The sequence below is a fragment of the Varanus komodoensis genome, unplaced genomic scaffold (genome assembly GCF_004798865.1).
Source record: "Varanus komodoensis strain SLA01 unplaced genomic scaffold, ASM479886v1 scaffold8, whole genome shotgun sequence".
NCBI lineage: Eukaryota > Metazoa > Chordata > Lepidosauria > Squamata > Varanidae > Varanus > Varanus komodoensis.
In genome coordinates, this window is record NW_025336481.1 from 302,686 (window position 1) to 323,304 (window position 20,619).

The 20,619-nt window shown below is 54.9% G+C and overlaps 2 protein-coding genes across 5 annotated transcripts in view; both read left to right on the plus strand.

Moving 5' to 3' along the window:
* Positions 1–121: 121 nt before the first annotated feature.
* Positions 122–20,619, plus strand: part of RPRD1B (regulation of nuclear pre-mRNA domain containing 1B) — a 39,419-nt gene continuing 18,921 nt past the window's right edge. The window contains exons 1-6 of one of the 4 annotated variants that reach the window (XM_044455325.1): positions 122–392; positions 6,592–6,721; positions 8,873–9,006; positions 12,935–13,047; positions 15,901–16,027; positions 17,009–17,184. In XM_044455325.1, the coding sequence (XP_044311260.1) occupies positions 242–392; positions 6,592–6,721; positions 8,873–9,006; positions 12,935–13,047; positions 15,901–16,027; positions 17,009–17,184 (831 nt within the window). In that variant the 5' untranslated portion in view covers positions 122–241. The remainder of the gene's footprint in view (positions 393–6,591; positions 6,722–8,872; positions 9,007–12,934; positions 13,048–15,900; positions 16,028–17,008; positions 17,185–20,619) is intronic. The other 3 variants (XM_044455326.1, XM_044455327.1, XM_044455328.1) reach the window with 3 other exon arrangements.
* On the plus strand, positions 4,086–15,885 carry LOC123036236. Its single transcript, XM_044455329.1, has 2 exons — positions 4,086–5,220; positions 14,129–15,885. The coding sequence occupies exon 2, from the start codon at positions 14,167–14,169 to the stop codon at positions 15,079–15,081; it is 915 nt and encodes a 304-aa protein (XP_044311264.1). The 5' UTR covers positions 4,086–5,220; positions 14,129–14,166; the 3' UTR covers positions 15,082–15,885.

Sequence of the window (20,619 nt, forward strand, 5' to 3'; positions counted from 1 at the left end):
GCACTCTTCTCGCGCCTTTTGCCCTTTTTGTTCCCCGCCGGCGACCCGTAGCATGCTGCCCTTTGACCAGCACCGGCGCCGGGGTGAAAGGGCGGGGGGCCATTTTGTGGCGGTTGCTTGTCTCTGAGGGAAGGGGGGCCCGGAGAGGGCAGGCGGCGGTGGCGCCGGTCTGGTCCAGCCAGGCCGGGCGAAGCCGAAGCGCGGGGCCGGGCGGGGCCGGGGCTCCCGCGCCGCTCCCGCCATGTCCTCGTTCTCGGAGTCGGCGCTGGAGCGGAAGCTGTCGGAGCTGAGCAACTCCCAGCAGAGCGTCCAGACGCTGAGCCTGTGGCTCATCCACCACCGCAAGCACGCTGGGCCGATCGTCACCGTCTGGCACCGCGAGCTCCGTAAGGGTGAGGAGGAGGAAGGGCGGCGGCGCGCGGGGAAAGCAGCGAGGGCGCGCGCGGCATGCAGCGCTCCCGTCCTCGCCGGGAGAGAGGGATGCCAGCGTGGCTGAGCAGCTGAGTAACGCGAAGGAAACGGGGGTCCAAGAGGCAGGATGCACCCCCGCCGCCTTTCGTCACTGTGGAAAGCGCGGGAGGGGCCCTTTCTGGAACATGCCTCTCCTAGAGGAGGAGTCCCGGGGTGCGGGGAGAAGAGCGATGGCTCCATCCCATAATTCAGCGCTTTTATTTGGGGTTTCGAGATTGCATCTCGGCCCGCAAAAGTTAATACAGGGAAGACGTAATTGGGGAGACAGAGCTTTGAACTGCTTGTAGAAAAGGACATCAAAGGGGAAAGAAGACATTAACTGGAATAGAAGGTGCACTCATTTGGTTCTGCAGAGAATTTTAGCAAGATACAAATATATTTCATCAAGGAAAACACGGATAATGTTGAGGTATAGTTTGCACGGGTGATGCCTTTGTAGGTTACTTTATCATGTACCAGAGGCTGCAGTATTGTATTGTGAACCGGCTTTATACTTGATCACTATTAATGGACTAGAATGGCTGCTTCATTTCAAAATTATGTGCTCTAAAAAAAAGAGACATAAGTTCAGTCTCTTGCCACATTATGCAATTGTGCAAAGGTGCATGAAGGAGGAGTGATGTTAATCCGTATCTAAGGTGCTAGGAGACAAGGGAGTCAATGCAGTGCTAGCTTTTCTTTGTAGGAAACGTGCTTCTGCTCATGCAGGTTGAGGCTCCTAATAGCTAAGAAGATAAGAGAAGCCATGCTGGAGCAGGCCCTGGGTCCATCCAGTCCAGCACTCCATTCGCAAGGTGGCAAGCCCAGGGATGCTACCTCTGGTAATGGAGGTGGCACATTTGCCATTTATCTGTATCTGGTGTCCTCAACCTGCAGGAGCAGCCTGGTACAAGGAGATAGAAGCAGACTAGTGAAAATTAGACCCACTCTGGAAGTGCTTTCTGCTAAGGCTGATCCACCATCGGATACAACCCAAAGTGCGATGTAAAAAATAGAGCACTCCACGTTACGTAACACTTTGAAAAGTACTGCATTCTTTCCAAAGCAAAATATTCAGATAGTATTCAGAACAGAAGCACAGTCTTGTGTTGAGCTGCTAGTGTCTGACTCTACTTTGGTTTTCATGCTCCCCTTTTTCCTTCTTACCCACACTACCTGGTAGTTTGTGTTTGACAGTGTGCTGAGTTTTCAGCAAGCATTTAAAGATGGAGGCCGCTGACAGGTATGTTAGTCTTGGATTTTAGATGCTTAATAGAAAGTTTGTCTCTCTTCAGGGGCACATGAATACTTCCAACAAGTAAACTAAGGGAAACTTTGGGAAGAATACAGAGAAATTTGCAGTGCTCCATCTCCTGTTAAAGTGTTGTGTTCCCATTCTACAGCTACTTGCTTGTAGTCCATGAGTTTTGTCATTGGCCAGCAGAAATGACTCATTTGCAGGGCAGCCAGTTACGTACAAGGGCTAAGGCGCATTGGTAAATCAGTCATAAGACCATAGAAGAGCAGAAATGGAAGGGGCCATGTTGCCCATCAAGTCCAACCCTCTGCTGTTGCAGGACACCATGTTACACCATCCCACTCAGAGGGCTGTTCAGTTTCTTCTTGAATGTCTCCGGTGTGGGAGAGCCCACCAGCTCTCCAGGCAGCTGGTTCCAGTGTCATATTGCTTTGGCAGTGAGGAAGCTTTTCCTGATGTCCAGCCTGAATCTGGGTAGTTGCAGCTTGACTTAATTATTCCATTTCCTACATTCCTACATCTCATGTCCCCCCTCAGTCTTCCCTTTTCAAGGCTGAACATGCCTAGTTCTCTCAGTCTCTCCTCACAGGGCAGTGTTTCCAAACCCTGGATCATCTTTGTTGCCCTCCGCTGGACCCTTTCTAAGTGTTTGAATTAAACCATTAACTTCCTGGGTTCAGTGGCTTTTCAAATAGACAGTAAGTTAAAAGTCTTTGAGCACGTGCTCTGGTAACAGATTCCCTGCATTAGGAACGGGACTGAACTAGAGAGGTCCCTTCCAACTCTGATGAGGTGATTCAAATGAAACACTTACTGCCTAGGATAGGCGGCCTAGAGCAGGGGTGGCGACCGATGGCACGCGTGGCGCAGTGGGCACGCAGAGCCCTCTCTGTCGGCACGCGAGCCAAGTTGCCCAGCATCGCCCCAGCAGCCGGGCATCAGATAATAGTGCACACAGGGGCCATGCGCACGCTCGGAAAGGACTAGTGGTGCCAGGTGGTGACGTCACGAACCGCGGCTCATTAGCCACATCTCGTCTGAGCTTCCACATGGTCAGTCAGTGCACTGCCAGAGACATATATATATTTGCTTGGACTGGCTGTGAGCTGTTTTTTCTAAACTAAAACCTTGGTATTCAGGTTTCACTGCAGTGTTGGCACTTTGTGATAAATAAGTGGGTTTTGGGTTGCAGTTTGGGCACTGGGTCTCTAAAAGGTTCGCCATCACTGGCCTAGAGCCTGCCAGGTGTTTCGGACTACCATTTCCATCAGCCTATCTAGTCAGTGGTCATGCAGCTCGCTGTGCAGGGTTTTCCCTGTCCCTCCCTCCCTGAGTGTCTTGTGAAGATTCGCTCTGGAAGAACATAGAAACAGAGCGAGTCAGAAGGGGTCTCCTGGGCCATCTAGTCTGACGCCCGGCTCCAGCCGGCTCCGCTCACGCCATGCCCACCATGTGCACGTCCAGCCTGTCCTTGAACACCCGCACCGATGGGGCCCCAACGACCTCCCGTGGAAGCCCATTCCACACTCTCGGGGTCCTGAATGTCAGGAAGTGTTTCCTGGCATCCAAATTGAACCTGGGTTCCCTGAGCTTTGCTCCATTGGAGCGCGACCTGCCCTCCTCTGCAGGGGAAAACAGGTCTCTACCCACCTCTGCAGGGGAAAACAGGTCTCTACCCACCTCTGCAGGGGAAAACAGGTCTCTACCCACCTCTGTGTGGCACCCCTTCATTTACCTATATGTTGCCAACATATCTCCTTGGGTCTCCTCCAGGCTGAAGAGACCCAGTTCCCTCAGTCTCGCCTCATACGGCATCCCCTGCAAACCGGCCCCCAACCTTGTGGCCTTTCGCTGCACTGACTCCAACCTGGCTATATCCTTTCTGTAATGAGGAGCCCAAAACTGAGCACAATACTTCAGTTTCAGGCGCACCAGAGTCGTGCAGAGTGGTAGTAATACCTCTCTCGATCTAGAAGCCACACTTCTGGCTATGCAACCAAGGGTGGCGTTCGCCCTCTTGGCCACTGCATCACACTGCTGGCTCATGTTTAGCCTGCAGTCGACCAGCACCCCGAGGTCCCTTCCACAAGTGCTGCTCTCCAGCCACTTGTCCCCTAACCTGTACTTACGACACCCATTCCTGTGCCCCAAGTGCAAGACCTTGCACTTCTCCACATGGAACGCCATCCTGTTGTCTCCTGCCCACTTCCATAGTCTGTCCAGATCCTTTTCGATCCAGAGTACCTGCTCCTCAGTTGTGGCCACTGCTCCAGTTTTAGTATCGCCTGCAAATTTGATCAGCAGACTGTTCAGCCCTTCTTCCATGTCATTTATGAAAAGATTAAACAGGATCAGCCCCAGGACAGAGCCCTGGGGGACCCCGCTTGTCTCTGGCCATAATCCTGACGATTCCCCACTAATGGTTGCACCAATATATAAGAACAATGTAAAGGAGATGATTTTTGAATTGCTTTAGTCCTCACAGCTTTGGAAAGGGGAAGCATAAGTCTTTTTGCTTGTTTTAGTCTAGGGTTGCTTTCTGGACTGTCCCCGATAAAATAGTGTTTTTATATTTCCTCAGGCCATTAGTTTTCAGGCACTGTGTGATAAGTTATCAGCTGCAAAAGTATTCAAATGTCTGTATCTGCCATACACAGTTTGTAAGGTGGGTTATTCGATGGACCTTCAGAACGCAGCCCTAGTGGCTGGCAGCATTTCTGGCAGGAATGGGAAAGGGGGCCTTTTGGACAGCTGCTCCCAGAACCTCGGGACCCAGGCCAGCTCTGCCCCTGTTGACCTACTGCTGTTGGTAAAGATGGTATCATTGGCGCTGACCGTTGGCTTAAGCTGACCTGTTTTCTCACATAGATTTGATCTGGCATGTTCTATTTGTTCTTTTGCTATTGATCTCTCATTGGTTTTATTAGTTTGTTTTCGTATTTTACTCTTGTTAACTGTCTTGAGCATTGTTTTAGTGAAAGGCAGGATATAAATTTGATAGAAATGGACTGCCACAATGTTCTTGGCACAGTAGCGCGTTCTTGTGGAGCAGTCTTGGCACTCTGCGTGCATTTAAAGGCACCCTTTTCTTGGCGGCATAGAAATCCCAGTTTAGGGAAAGGAGGAACTTCTTGAAAATTGTAGCCCTGCCAGTGCTGACAATCATCAACAGCCACTAACCAGTCCACATATTTGCCCAGAACATCAACAGAAAGCTGACTTACGAAGTTCTGGAACCCCTGCCAATAGCATGGGCCGCCTGCTGTCTGTTGCACAGTACGTTCTGTTCAGTATTCCACTTAAGGAGCCGATTGGCAGTTCTTTGACTCTCCTTGTTCGTTCTGCTGCAGGTGGTGTTTGGTTTGGCTGTTGTGAAAGCACAAAGAGAATTTTATTTCCGTACTCAATCCCATTTCTGGATTTTGGTACCTAGTGTATATCTAGCTTTGTTGTGCTGGTATCTCAAGTCTATTTTATTTATATATTGCTTTTACATGAAAAGGGGAAAAATGGTTGCCCATCCTCCCTTGCACCTGATGGCTGTACCTGAAGGGGATATTCTGTTTGACCTGGTAGGGAGCTCAGCGGAATGAGCTTCATGCATCAATGGATTGGCATGGAGTGGAACCCTCTAAAGGCATGGCAGGGGGACACAGCATGGGTCTTGCTGCAGTGCTCTTTGCGCAGCTGTCCAGAGGATCCTGCTGCTCCTGGGAGAGCGTATGGTCAGGCGCTAGGCTTTAGCAGGGCGTGACTAACAGGCCACTGCCCCTGTGGCTCCTTCCTTGCATAAGACGGGGCGATGCTATCAGGCTCCGTTGACTTCGTGGCCTGCCACGTGTAACATCCTATGATCAATTGCACACTCTTAGCGTAAAAGCTGTTTGTCTGGGGCTACCCCATTCCTAGACACCACCATGGGCACCAAAGGATCGGCTCTTGCCCATTTATGTGTTGCTTTTAAAAAATACTTTATAAACTGCTGTGAGGAAGTGTTATTTTAAAAAGTGGTACAGAAATATTTTCAGGAATAATGCTTGAAGGACTGCTTCTTTCCTTCTGTTTATTCATTTATTTCATTTCTGTGCCACCCAATAGCCAAAACTCTTTGGATGGTTTACAAGAATTCCTTGCAATCTGTGTTTTGGGTGGATGCTGGTACCTTCATCTGAGGCTCTTGTTCATTTACCTCTGCCAAGTGAGGCACACAGGTCACTGCCAATGAGAAGGACCTTCCAACAGTGGTGCCCAGGCTGTGGAATGCGCTTCCCAGAGAGTTCCACCTGGTACTCAGTCTAACATCCTTTCTCCACCAGGCAGATAATGTTTTTGGCTTTCCATGCTGTTTAAATCTTGTGGTATTAAACTGTAGCATCTTAACTGCTGTTTGATATGATTTCCTCTTTGTTGTTATGTGTGGGTTCCTTACCTTACCTCTTGATGATTTAATGCTGCACTTTATCACATGTTTATTGCATTCTATCTTTTTAATTTATTTTGTTTAGTTTTGTGAGCTGGCCAGAGAAGTCCATGAATACGATAAATAGATAAAATATGCAATTAGAATAAAATGCATTTCCTTTCTGTCTTTTAGTTGTTCAGAAGGAAAACTTTTGACTTGAAGTGTGTAGCTGACTTCAATTTAACTGTCAGCATTTTTGTAAAGAAGTGGAAGGCAGCTTCCCAGTCAGATAAAGCAGGAGCTAGCCTTCGAACGCTTACCTGTGATACTCCAGCCTTGCAAGGAGCCACAGGACCCCCTTGCTATGGCTGCTCCACATTCAGAATGAGAATCCCACAAGAGGGTTGTGCAGGAGTGAGTAGAAGATGACCTGAATGCAAAATGTGCTGTACCAATCTCTCCCTCTCCCTCTCTCTATTAGCAAAGTCCAGTAGAAAGCTTACCTTCCTCTACTTGGCAAACGACGTCATCCAGAACAGTAAAAGGAAGGGACCTGAGTTTGCAAGGGAATTTGAATCTGTTCTTGTGGATGCTTTTTCACATGTTGCCAGGTGGGTATCACTACCTCTCTCTTCCTCAATTTTGCTCTGAAGGTGTTTAAAGATTCATAGTTTAATATTGGGGATGCTTGGCCAGCTAGTCCTAGTTCCCAGAAATGGAGTCGGCACCAATTTCCTTTCCTACAGAAGCAACTGTTCTTGGCTGTCAAGGAAGAAACTTAGGGGATGTGCAGGACCCGGGTTCGGTTTGTTGGGCTACCTGTCCTGGTTCAGACCAAAGAGGCCATCACCCTTTCTCCCCAAAAGTTGACTAGGCAGCTGCCGCTAGGAGACCTGGAAAGGGAGCCAGAGAGAGGTAATGGCAGTCTCCTTCTCCTTGCCCCTGCACCAGATTGTCCGTTCAATGGTGCTTCTGTCTGGTGGGACATTTTAGCGCTTTATGCATTTAGACGAAGCTAGTGGCAAGCTCTTCTGAACTATGTGGTTGCTTAGTTGTCTTTTGCAGTTAGAGATGATGCCAAGCATGGGTTTAATTCAGCTAAATTCACCTGCTGTCAGGTGGAACTAGTCAATAGAAAAGGTAATCGCAGGTGAGATCTTTTCTGGAGAATTCCTCCTAGATCACAAGGCAGGAGAGAAACGAAGGTCAGTGCAGAGGAAAAGTGCAGGGTGGGCACATTCTTGCGTGCGTGTGTTTGCTTTTCCTGTTGCTTGTTGAACTGGTCAGGTGCAGGTTTCATTAGGAATGGTGCATCCCCTATCTAGGAACACGTGACAATAAATAGGACCTTGATGGTTTTTAAAGCAGTAAATAATGTTCAGGTTAAGGCTCTTTTCTTTGTTTCTTCTGGACATCCTGCTGTTCTTTGTAGTTTCTGGATTTTTGAATCTTGCATGAATCAATCTTTCTTTCTTTCTTTCTTTCTTTCTTTCTTTCTTTCTTTCTTTCTGTCCATCCTCCCTCCCTCCCTCCCTCCCTCCCTCCCTCCCTCCCTCTCTCTGAAAGAGAGAGAGAGAGAGAAACAGTAGTGGGAAGAGAGTAAGCGAACCTTTCAGTGCTGGTGGCATCTGCCCTGTATTTTCTGCCTCCCCCTGAAGGATGTGTGAACTGGGCACTCCTCCACAGTGATCCCGATTCACACAAAAGCCTGCTTATATCACTTGGCTTTTTGGAAGGAAGGAGACGGGTCAGTCCCGCGAACAGGATGTCTGCATGATCAGGTGGGGGTGTGATGCGCCTGACCCAGTGCTCTTTCGAGAGGTACGGCAGAGGGAAGGGAAGGCCTTGACAGAAAATGGGGTGCAGGAGAGAAAGAGACCAAAGAGTGCTCCAAGTGAAAGGTGGGGAGCACACCAGAATTTCCCAGCCAAAGCATCATCTCTGGGCTTTGAGTCCCTCCCAGAATGTGAAGTCGCTCGCTTAATGTGCGGCTGCTTTACTCCTGGATTTAACTGGACATTATGTTTGATCTTTCCACATGGTAGAAATGTTCTGAGATTTCAGCAAATCTAGCTTCCCTTTGATCTGTTATTTGAAGAGTTATAACTGTGGCAAACACATTATCCAGTGGAGTATTCCCTACAGAAATTTCAGCTTGTTTCCATCAGACCCACAGCTGACAGCCTGGTACAACTGCCAGCGATCCCGCTGTCTTCGCTCTGTCTTAACACCATTTTAAGTGAGGTCAGCTTCTCAAATGCTATGGATTTATCCAATTTTCCCCCAGATTGTCTTTCTGCTCGGTTCACTCCATCTGCCATTGGGTGACTGTTCTTTCACTGTCGGACGAGCTACAAATGAGCAGCTCTGGGCCATTTCCTGATGTGCAGGATGTTATCAGCCAGTTAAAGGCTATGGCACTATTTAAGGTAGATCTTAAGCCTGCAGGCTGATTCTGCCTAGAACACACACACAGGGGCTGGGTGAGCAAGGGTGTTCTGGGTAACTCTATGCCCAGTGTGTGCCAGGGATCCTTAGACATTCCTTTGCGTTTCAGATGGCCTGTTTTACATGCAGTGCATACACGTGAACACTGGGGAAGCCTGGCTCTTTCCCTGGCAGTTTTACCTGTGCGTCCATCTGTGGAACATGTATGGAAGGAGAAGAGCGGGGCGGATGCTCCCCGGCGCTCTTTCCCACAGACACCCCTTTCCCGCGCATGTGGCCTTTTAACCAACTTGCTTAAATATCTGACCTTCCAGGGAGGCAGACGAGGGCTGCAAAAAGCCCTTGGAACGATTGCTGAACATCTGGCAAGAAAGGAGCGTGTATGGCAGCGAATTCATACAGCAGCTGAAACTGTCCATGGAGGACTCTAATAGTCCCCAACCGAAAGGTAAAAATATGCTTGGCTTTCACAAGATCTTCGGCTGAGCTGTCATGAGCTGGAAGCCTGATATATAACACACCGTGATTTATGGCGATGCACCCGGTGCGCTGTTTTGTACTGGGGGGTGGGGGCTTTTTCGCCCTCATCAGCTGGTGACAGTCCGCATATCTGCATGGCTTAAGCACCTCTGTTTTGTGTCCCGCTTGTTTATATTCCTTATCAGGAGTGTTGGTGATGTTAAATTTGTGTCCCGGTTTGCCTGCAGGGAGCTCAGAGGCCTGCATGTTGTGGCAGGTGGTCTGTTGCGCTGTGCCAAGCTGCACCTCGGCGCAGAGGTGGGCGGAAAGGAGCGCAGGGCCTGTGTCACCACCACCGTTGCCCTCACATTTATATCCTGCCGTTTTTCCTTTCATGAGGAGTCCCAGGCGCTTGCATTGCTCCGGCAGCAGCCCTGGGAGGTGGGTTGGGCAGAGACTGCTGTGTGAGGGGGCCCCAGAGCTGCTTGGTGCTGCTACTGGAAACCGGAGGCTGGGCTGGGAACTCTCCTCATTGCAAGTCCACTGTCTTCTGCCACTGGCTCTTGCATCTTGGTGTTCTGTGGTACAGCAGAGGTGATCCCTCCAGCCTGAGCTTTGCACCTCCCCTCTGGGGTTATGGTGAATCATAAGAACACGGGATGCTGCCTTAGAACTGGAAGGAATCAAGAAGGCTGTCAGGTCCAGCCAGCGGCTCAGTGCTGGAGAAGCCGTGGCGATTGTGCACCAGCACTTGGGGAAGATTACTTTGGCAACCCCGCTAGATGGGCAGGGTTTCCCCAGTCACAAACAGAAGTCCCTCCCAGCGCCTGCTGCCCGATCCTTGCAGCAGGAGGTGCTGGGTGAGACTCGTGTCCCAGGACACTGCCAGAGGTAGGGCGCAGGGTGCATTGCGCTCCCAGATCCACGGTCAGGAACCGCTCCAGCCTCGGCGCTAGGAATCCGTTCTCTGCGTCATCCCTTGCCAGCTGCTTCCTTGTGGTGGGGAACACAACTTCAGAGGGGGGTAAAGCGCATTCTTTGGAGGGGGGGAGATTTCAGAGGCCGTGCGGTGACATATCCTGGGTCCTCTGCAGCCTCTCCTGCTCCCCGAAAAGCCCCAGCTGGGCGGCTGAGACGGCCATCTTGCTGAAGTGCGGAGCTGGGAGTCAGGGGCTGCATCTGCGGGCGCTCGGAAGCTTCCAGGCTTGGGGACCCCGTAGTCCCCAGGGTGCAGCCTGTAGGAGTGTAATCCTGCTGCCACCTCTTCTGGGGAGAGGCCCATGTCTCCTCCTCGTTGTCACAAGATGCCCGCGCTCTCGTTGGCTTGGGTGGTGGTCCCAGGGTGCAAAGTGCTCTGGCTAATGATGGCTCCTCACTCGCAGTCGCAGAGTGCCGCCACTGCCTGCGATGCTTTGGAGGCTGACATGAAAAGGGAGTTCCTGCCCGGAGGAGCCTGAGCTCCAGGTTTCAAGGGCGGAGCAGGGAAGCAGGGGTCCCTGGGGATCCAGCCGGGCAGTGACGCGGCCCTTGTGGGCGCCGGGGCCTGAAGAGTGGCCCCTGGGGCAGATGCGGGCCCCTTGGCCATTGGGCACTTGCCTGTCGTTTGCTGGGCCACCACCGTGTGACTGCCCCCTCGGCGCTGGAGCAGGGGGACACGGCTCGGGCTGGGCTTCTCCCTGTGGGGGATCTGCATGTCATTGCCGCAAGCTTCTTCCAGCGAGTAGGAGGTGAGCCAGCGCCAGCTGGTCTCTGATCGTTCCCCTTCTGCCAGAGCCTTTAATGATGTGCTCTCTAGCATCACGGTACTTGAGAGAGGTGCTTGGGAGGAGCGCCCCGCCAGGGTTCTCTCCTTTTGGGTTGTTTGCCTTTTGTTGCTGGAGGGGAAGCGCTGGCCTGAGTGAGGAGACGAGCACGTCTGCTTCAGGAGGCTGTCACTGGTGCCCTGGAAGCCAGCCAGGAACACCTGACCCCTTTGTAGACGGTGGCAGCAGATGCTCTCAGGCCAGCTTGCGCGCCGTCCTTCTCTCGGTGGTGCCAGATGCTGCTTTCCTTCCAGGCAAGATTTCTGAGGACGCGTCAGGCATCCCTTGCCCTCCAGCCATTAGCCATCTGGATCCCGGTTCCTACCTGCCAAGACATGCCAGCAGTTGTACATGCCGCGAGAAGCAGGCGGTGCCTCGGGCACGACTAAGGCGTTGCCTCGGCCAGTGCTGTCCTCCGCTCTGGAAGGGAGGCTTCTGAGCTGCCCCTCCATCTCCTCACCGATCTTGGCAGAGGAGGGAGGTGTGCGGAGTACGTGATGATACCCCAGCATCCTTTCAGATGCAGGTTCATAGCGATGAGGCACCACCAGATCATCCCACCCCCTTCCTCTGTGGAGCTGGCTCTGTGGTGAAGTGGACAGAAACGGCTTTCTTCTTTGGACTTCCGCCCACCCCCCGCGCAGCTCCCTGCGGTGCCTCCCCACTCGCCATGTGCTGCATGTTTGAGCGATCCTGATGCAGAACGGTGCCTCCCCCACACGCAAAGGTCCTTTTCGGGATCGTAGCCCTGCTGGGAGGAGTCAGCCGGCAGCCCCCACGGCCGGGTTGTGGCAGCAGCTGAGGCTGGGTCTTTGCAAGGACTGACTTGTTTCTAGTGTTCAGCACTGGTCTCTCCAAAGGTGGTTTAGCTTTGCTTTGCTGCGTTCCCTGATGTTTATGGGCGAGGGTGTGTCCAGAATCGTGGGGCATAGGCACTGGAATCAGGTTTCTCTTGGACTGACAGGTGCGCCTGGAACACACTGCAGCTCATAAGAGTGACGTCCACTTCATGGTGCGCAGGGCTTGCACTGCAAACAGTTGTCGGGGAGGCCGCCTGTGTGGCCATGGCTGAGCGCCACCGCACCGCCTTGGAACACCGGTGGCCGGCAGTGTGGCCTCAGGGGGAGGAGGTGTGGCTCCCAAGGAAGCAGCGGGACGGTGCACTCTGCGCCTGTTCAGGATCGCGCCATGTTTACCGCAGGCGAAGTGCTCACTGTGCAGGTGCTTGTAGCGGGCATGGCAGTGCCCACATTCCTGCCCCGGGCTTCTCCCGCAGGCTTCCCTGCTACTCCTGCACCTTGAGGCAGGCGTGGATGCCTCCAGGGTCTGGGGCCATGTTCCCCGGCCTGGCACCTTCCAGATGTGCCGGCCCCCAGCCCCACCACCCCGTGCCAGTGCAGCATTGATTGGGGCGGGAGGAACACAGACCAGCCCGTCGGAGGGCTCCCGGTGGGCAAGGCTGTCGGGATGCCCCGTGAGCGCGGGCCCACCGCCTGTCTGCGGCTTCAGAAGCCGCCTCCACGTGGGCAGGCGCTGTTGCTGGCAAGGCAGCTTTCGGGCATCGCGTGCTTACGGCGTTGGTGCTGAAGGCCGCGCGAGCATAGATGAAAGGGCCGCGCGGGCTCCCCCTTCTGTGTCGCAGGAGCTTCTGCCTGCCTGGGAGACATCTGGGGCCTTTCCACCAGTTCCCGGAGGCACCCGGTGTGGTACTTTCCTGCACAACGTTGCCGGAGAAGACTTTCCTGCAAGTGCTGGGCGCTCCTGGCGGAGTTGTCTTTACAGCAGATCTGGCGGCCGAGTCTCCATAAAATGGCAAAGGCCCCCAGCTGAGTAGTTCCTGCAGGTGGTCTTCTCAGTGCGCTCCCCAGGCCAGGAGAAACGGGAGCGCTGAGGCCGCGCATCCCTGTCTTGGCGATAGCGGGCTTGCCGCTCCATCTGATGAGCGGACACTGGAGTACATGGAGTTGGCTTGGGGGAGAGCTTCTGATGCTAAGGATGATTTTTTAAATTTCAAGCGTGCTCAGAAAGAAAAGAGAAGGAAGCAGTGACCACATTGTTGAGGCTTTGTGTGGGGTGACATGCTTCCTGCGTCTGAAGGCATGCGTCTGTTCTCAGTTACAGAAGAAAAGAAGTCACTGAAGCGGACGTTTCAGCAGATCCAAGAAGAGGAAGATGATGACTACCCTGGGAGCTACTCCCCGCAGGATGCCAATGCCGGGCCCCTTCTGGTATGCCTGGAAGCCTGGGGGCTGGAAATGTATTGAACCCCTCCACCCATCAGGAGAGGGCCACAAGATGGCGCCATTAGCAAGTGGAGGAGAGCTAATACTGCCATTTAGTGGCCTTGTGATCCTCACAAGCAGAGGAAAGAATGTGAAACATGGTAAAAAGGAACATAAAACAAATATTATTCCCCAAAAGTGTCATATTCAAACCAAAATAAAGTAAATTGCCCAAAACAAGGCAGTCTATTGCAACCCAGCAGGCTGTGATTTAAATCACATAACTAATAGATAATTCCAGAAAGTTCACTAAACCTTGATTTCTGCCCTTCTGAGCAAATAGGCAGCTTTTCCTTGGGTCAGGCAAAGTCATTCAGATCTGCAGTTGCAATTCAGTGTAAGGATGGCTTGTTGGCATTGCTCGAGATGCAAATATTGGCAGAACCGATAACAGGTGTGGCCAGACCTGCTCTGTCAGGTGTGCAGTGGAGCCTGCAGGTAGTGGGCAAGGAGCTGGGGAACCCCAAGTAGCGGAGACCCTGCTTGCCCAGTAGTCGTGTTGGGAGCAGGCCAGCTTGGCCAGTCTAGAGGGCAGCCAGCAGGGCCCTGTCCTGGAGCCTGGGGAACGAAGGCTAGCCTTGCAGGAGCAAGCAGGGGGACTCCCGGGCTGGACCAGCGCAGGGTGTGGTGGCAGCGAGCTCTGCTGCATCACCCTCGCGTGGCCGATTCAGCCTGGCAGCCCCGTGGGTCCCCAGGGGCTCTGCGCCTTCATCCGGCCGGGCCGTAACCCTGCTGAGCCCAGCGTGTTCTCTGGGGCAGCTTTGTGATGTGGCCAAGGTTTATCGGGTCCTGGAATTTCGATCCCGACAGGGTGTGCATGTGTGTATTCAGCTTCAAAGAAAAAGGAGGAGGAGGAGGAGGCTGAAGAGTCCGTTTCAGGCTCTGGAGGAAAGGAGAAACACGGCAAGGGATTCAGGCTTCACCCACCAAAGTCCCAGAGCTTTTCTTGATCCTTCTCCTCATTGCATTTCTCCCCTTTCTCTTTCTGGCAATAGCAGCCTGCCTTAAAAAAAAACAAGCAAGCAAGCAAAGAAAGCAGAGAAGAGACTTGCAGGTCAGGAATGCATGCAGCTTGCAAGTTCCTGCGGTCTTCTGAAGGGGCTGCTTTCAGTGTTTGATGGATTGGTCGGATGTTGCTTGCAGTTCCCTGAATGTAGTCGCGCACTTTTGGGCAAAGGGTTTGAGCTGGCCAGCGGCACCTTTGATCTTGCATTCCAGTTCAAATTCCAGAAGCTGTACCTTCTGTCTTCCGAAAATATTATGGAATTAACCCAGCTGGTATCAAAATTTATGTACAGTGTGTCAGGGGTTCCCCCACGTGGCACCCACAGAGGTCTCCCTACCCTGCCCCCTTCAGAAGAAAATTGTTTGAAAAAAATCTTGGCAAATGTTAGGGCAGTCTTCTTTCCTCTCTCCTCCTCTCACCTCTGCCCCATTGCTTTGGGATTCCCACCCCCCCGCCCCTGTGTGGCCCAACCCCCCCCCCCCCCGCCACGTCCTCCAACCTGGTGCTTGTTCCTCCTCGTGGCCTTGCTGTCCCCCTTCCTTCCTACTCTTGAGCTGCACCAGCTCTCCCTCGGCCTCCCCCTTGCTCATTCTTCCTACTCCCAGATTCGAGCCTTGCTCTTGCTCTTCCCTCTGCCCCTTTGCCTAGCTATCCCCCCCCCGCCTCGAGCAGAACACCCCCTATTTCTCTCTCCCCTGCCCCTCCTTAGCTCACTTTTGACTAGCCAGGCCTTAGGTGACCAGGCACGTCCCCGGGGGAGCCACGCTGTGGCAGTGCCCGGTTGCTCAAATGCTCCCTGGCCGAGCATGCTGGGGGCCCTGCTTCATGCTCTGCTCCAGTGGACAGGGCTGCATGGCCTCCCTCATCCTCCATTAAATTCAAGAGCAACTGGCACAGGACCAGCCTTCAGGAGTGTGGCTCCTTTTCTGCTAGGAATGCGCAGTGTGTCATGCTGCAACTGGTTCCCCGGGTGACTGGGGAAAGCCCCAAGCGGGGGCTGAAGGCAGTCACCTGTCCCCCTGCCCGTGAGCGTGGCAGGTCCCCCTTAGAGCTCTCGAAGCTGAAGGTCATGGGTGCATTTTGTACCGGGGGTTCCGAGACCTAGTGGTGTTGTCGGAGTAAGACCTTGTTCAGTATGTCCCAAAATCCTCTCTGCCTAGGGCACATGGTGCACAGGAACTGAAGTGAAGTGTGTGTGGTTGGGGTTTTTTGCTGTTGCGGGTTTTTGCTTTTTTACTGTGTGTGACCATCGCTGCTCTGTCATGTTGTCTGAACCAAGGCATGGTATTTCACCACGGTAAGTTTGGTCTTTAGAAACCAAGCTGGAACAATGGTTTGCTCAGTTGTGTCTTTGTATCCCCATGGCTTGTTGTGCTGTTCAGACCCAGGCCCTGCTTTCCACAGACCTGGCGCGCAACTAGCCCGGGGCCTCTGGAAAGGGTGGCAGCTGCAGGAGCTGGTGCAGCCACCCAGCCTCGAGGCATGGGACAGTGGCGGGGAGGCGGTGGGTGAGGCGCCTGGGGGAATTGCAGGCCCCGTGGCCGGTGGAATACATGCTGGCAGTGGGAAGACTTAGTGGGACCCACGGGTTCAGAAGCTCTTTTGGGGTTTCGGGAGCACATGCAGAGAACTTGAAACGACTGCTTCCAGCGTACAACGAAAGCAGCATAGCAAGCGTGTGCCTGCACACCGAGAAGCTGCAGGATCTTTGAGAAGGGACTGCACCAGGAGCCCATGGCGCATGTGGCATTTGGAGGCAGTCCCTGCAGCCTTCTTGTCTCTCGACTGTGCAGACCGAGGACTTGGTCAGAGCCCTGCAAGACCTGGAAAATGCAGCATCCGGAGATGCCGCAGTCCGGCAGAAAATCGCCTCTCTTCCCCAAGAGGTCCAGGATGTGTCGCTGCTGGAGAAGATTACAGGTGAGGATCTAAAGCACCGACAGGTGAATGCGGAGGGCGCGATCCAGCTTCTCCACTCTGGAAATGCGGCCTGCATCGTGCTTGGTTTGCCGAGGTCTGGTTTTAAGGTGCCCCCCCGGGGGGAGGGGGCAGAAGGTGAATAGAGGGTGCCGTCTTTTCCTGTGCCATGGACCCCAGTGTGGCCCGGGTGTTGCTGGCCCTCCACCATCACCTGGCTCCCCGCCCCTTTTCCTCTTTCGGGGGCGCAGTTGTTCAAGCGGAGAGCGCCAGCCCCAGCTCCTCACTGAAAGAGCGGTGGCTGCTCGTTGAGGCAGGCGGTCACCGGGAAAGGGGAACAGTGCCGGGCACGCTGCCAGGACTCACAACTTCCCCTCGACCCGGGGGACGTTTGCCGAGCTCCCTTCCCCGGCCCTTGGCCCTTCAGGCTGGCTCTGCAGGGTGCTTCGTGGGGGAGCAGAGCGTCCGCTTGCCGTGCGCAAAATGGGCCACCTGGGGAGCTCTTCAGAGCGGGCGCTGGTGGCCCACATGCGCTTGCGCCTCGGAGCTCTGTCTCTCCAGGTGGTGCTGGAGTTTTTCAGCTCTGCTGGGCTCAGGCGGCACACAAGACCGGGGGGTGCCCGGGCGCCTTAGTGCGGCTGCCACCAGGCGGGATCCACACCTTAGCCAGTTCCCCCAGCTGGCCTTCGGCCCCCTCTGTTTGCGGAGTGCTCTCCCTGCTTCCTGGGAGCCCCTCGGTTGCCGGCGCTGCTTGGGTTTCCCGAAACGCCCCCCCCCCCCCCGGCCATTCGCATAAAGGTCAGGAGGCGCCCGCGGTTTTCCTCAGCCTCTGCTCCCGGATCATCGCCTCTTGCCACACGTGGAATTCTCTCGGCTGGACTTCACCCCAGTCGCGAGGCTGACTGATGGGGAGCTGGCTCTTGTCACCAGCACAAAAGCTTCTGAATGGAGCCGGTGTAAATGATTTGCCGCCTTTGTGTGCAGACAAAGAGGCAGCGGAACGCCTTTCGAAGACCGTGGACGAGGCATGTTTGCTGCTTGCGGAGTACAATGGGCGGCTGGCAGCAGAGCTGGAAGACCGTCGCCAGCTGGCGCGCATGCTGATCGAGTACACGCAGAACCAGAAGGACGTGCTGACAGAGAAGGAGAAGAAGCTGGAGGTGAGCATCGCTCCTGCGCTCGGAGCTGCCCTTCCTCGAGGCAGAGGCTTCCTCGGATGGCGCCGGCTCCTCTGACGCACCGGCCTGGGGTGGCCTGGCCCCGCAGCGTGGCTTCCACGGTCGTGCGCGAGCCGCTGCACATGCCTGTGCCTCCATGCACCCATGTTGGAGGGTGCTGCCGGCCCCCGTGTGTAAGCACGCAAGCGCGGTGACGCTTTCATCCTGGGACCGCGTGTGTGTGTGCTGCGCAGCGTCACCGGCCCCTGCCCGCCCCAGCTCTCCCCCAGGGGGAGGCCATTCTCTGGGCCGGGTGCCAGAAGATGTAGGTCGGGCTCCCAGCATTTCTCCCCCTTTGGAGGAGCAGCAGGCCCCTCGCTCGTGGCGCTTGGTGCGGCTTGGTTTTGATGCTCCTGGCCTGTGGCCTCAGCGACTGCCTGTGGCGGGGGCTCGTTCCCCATCTTGGGGGCCCGCTGACGCTCGATCAGCCGAAGCGCTGGCAAGCCTTGTTCCACTGGATGTTGTCACCTAGTTGGGCAGATGGTAAAAACGCCTTTGCTTGAAGGAGTTTATTCATTTATTTAAAATGTGTGTGTCCCGCCCTTTGCAGTGTCTCAGGGCGGCAATAACATAACCGGGGAAACAAGCAATGGCTGGAAATAGACTTTGGCCATGGACTGCAGCTCCACGGAGCCTCGGCGTGGGCAGAGGAGGCCCGGGCATCCCTGGAGGCCCCTTGCAGCTGGTCAGCGTGTGCTGCTCTGCACCCTCGGACCCGCACGGGGGTGCCAGGGATGACTCTGCGTGCGAGTCCCGCCGCCCTCTGCTGCGCCGCCCGGGGCGCCAGATTAAGAGTCTCCGGAGGGTGTCAGGCACTGACTGTTAGGAGCAGCTGTTCTGGGGTGGGACAAGGGTTCTGGAGGGGACCGAGCTGCCCAGGACACTGGACAGGGGCCCCGACGGAGGCCTGTTATGGGCAGGCGTTGTCTTCTCAGGAGCTGCACGTTGCTCCCGCCTTTCGCCTGGCCCTTACTCTTGGCTCTCACCCAGTACCTACATGAGGTGTTGCCGCTGGTGGAGGGCAGCCTTGTGCTGCAGTGCCAGGTGAGGCTGCTGGAGGGCTGGAGCTCGCTGCTGAGAGGAGAAGAATGCTGTTGAACCAGCTGGTTGGCCTGCTGTGGGCAAAGCACGCCCCCCCCCACACACACACACACCCAGTCTGGGAGGTCATGGCTCTGGCACAGCCGTGGGACTGGTGCTTCCGGGCCGGCGTTTGAGAGTCCCTTCTGCCCGTGGCCGTGCCGCGCCGCGCCTCACACTGTCTCCCTGTGCAAGCGCAGGAGGCTCCCCTGAGCTCTCAGGCTGTTCGGGTCCACAGGGTCTGGCACAGCATTATGCACCCCTGTGCATGAATGCGCCTTACAAAACAGGCTGCCATGCCTCCCAGTCCACTAGATCATGGGTCCTCAAACGATGGCCCGCCGGCCGGATCCAGCCCGCCGTGCCCATTTGTCTGGCCTGCCTCAGAGGCTTTGGACTCCCTGCGCCCGTGCAACAGTTCACTCACTCAGAGATTGTTTTGGACTTGCAAGTTGCCGCCTCGCACACGTGCTCACCGCACACGTGCCCGCCGCTGCCTCACCAGCCTGTGCCCGCTGCTGCCGCCTTTCAACTGGCCCCCTATTGAAAAAGTTTGAGGACCCCTGCACTAGATTGTGCCCACATCGGAAAAGGATTTGGAAAAAAACCCAGGGTGCTTCTCCCCCAGTGTCCCCTTGCTCATCTCTGTGTTTTGCTGCTTTTCTGGCCTGTGGCATGTCATGCAGAGGTGGGTTGTGACCTTTTCCCCCCAGCATTGCAGGGCAGGACGCGCTACAAGGGAGCAAAGCTCAGGGAGCCCAGGTTCCATTTGGATGCCAGGAAGCGCTTCCTGACAGTCGGGACCCCGAGGGTGTGGAATGGGCTTTCCCGGGAGGAGGTTGAGGCCCTATCGGTGCGGGTGTTCAAGGATAGGCTGGACGTGCACATGGCAGGCATGTGAGCGGAGCCGGCTGGAGCCGGGGGTCAGACTAGATGGCCCGGGAGACCCCCTCCGACTCGCTCTGTTTCGGTGTTTCTAAATGCTGCCTCAGCTGCAGAGTGGCATACTTCAAGCCCTCGGGCAAAGAGCCTCTCTCTCAAGGCTTCTGGCGGAACACCCTGCCTGTGGATGCCCTCTCGTGATGCGAGCCCCCACACGTCGGCAGGCCAGGTGCGCTGCACCTCCTGCCGCACAGGAAGGCACTCCTTGTCCACAGCAGGAACACGCGGTGGAGCCAAGCCCTGCTTCTGGAGAGAGCGGGGAAGAGAACTCTGCCTTCTCTCTGGCGACTGCAGTCGGGATGCACTTTGCTCAGTCTGTAGCGCGCGGATCGGGTAAGAGAAGCGACTGTGCCTCTCCAGGGTGCGCCAGATACTCGGTTGTTTTTTACCCCCCGTGTCATTAAAATAGCTAATCCCTGTCTCTGGGGCTGCAGCTGCCTCTCTAAACACTGGCGGTATAACTCAGAGGCGGCTGACACGCTTGCTCGGCGGCCAAGGCAGAGCCTGCGACTGAGCCCGGTCAGCGTGGAGTGCCAGTGTCTAGTCACCGCCACTGTGGGCCAGGAGGCCTGGGGCCCTGGGCTCTCCCGCGGGGCTTTGTCGCGTTGAAGCACTGACCCAGCCGGCACGCGCTGCCCTGTGAGGCGGCAGGGTGCCAGAGAGCAGGGCTGCAACCGTCTCCTTGCCTTATCGCCGCCAGATTCAAAGGCTGACCGAGGCGTGGAAAGAAACTCATGGTGTCCATCTTCGGAGTGGAAAGAAGCAGGAATGTTTCTTTAAGCTCTGTCTGAAGCAGGGCTTCTAACGCAGTCAGATGCTTCTCCGGTCAGATGTGAAATGGCAAGCAAAACATACCTTGTGCCCTGATGAAAAATCGGTTCCCACCCAGCCATCTGCGTGTGTTCCGCAGTCCAGTTCAACGTACGGAAGAACAGCTGGGGTTCCAAAGCGTTCTTCAGTACAACTCGCATCTCGGAGGACGGAAAAGCAAACGGGTCAGGAAAACACGGGCGTCCGAGAGGCGACAGGGCCCTTTTCCTTAAGGCTTGGCGCCCTTGCTGTGTGGAAGCGCATGCTGTCTCTGCCGAACACGCCTTGGGCTGATTGGGAGCACAGAAGCCTTCCCTGCCGTGCCGTTGAAAGACTTAACTTGGCTGGCATCTTCTTAGCATTCACGCAGCTCTTTGAAATGCCATTCCCAGTATTATCTGGTATTAGGATCAGTGATGTGGGGCAGACATTTTCCCATGCTACATTTTTCTGCGAAAGAATTTCTTCACCTTGTAGGTCTGCGTTTGTCCATACTCGTCTGGGCAGTTGGTGTTGCCATAAAGCATGCTGGATGGAATGGGTGCC

Coding starts and splice junctions, on each gene's coding strand:
- LOC123036236 (XM_044455329.1), top strand. CDS start 14,167: ATGCAGCTTGCAAGTTCCTGCGGTCTTCTGAAGGGGCTGCTTTCAGTG.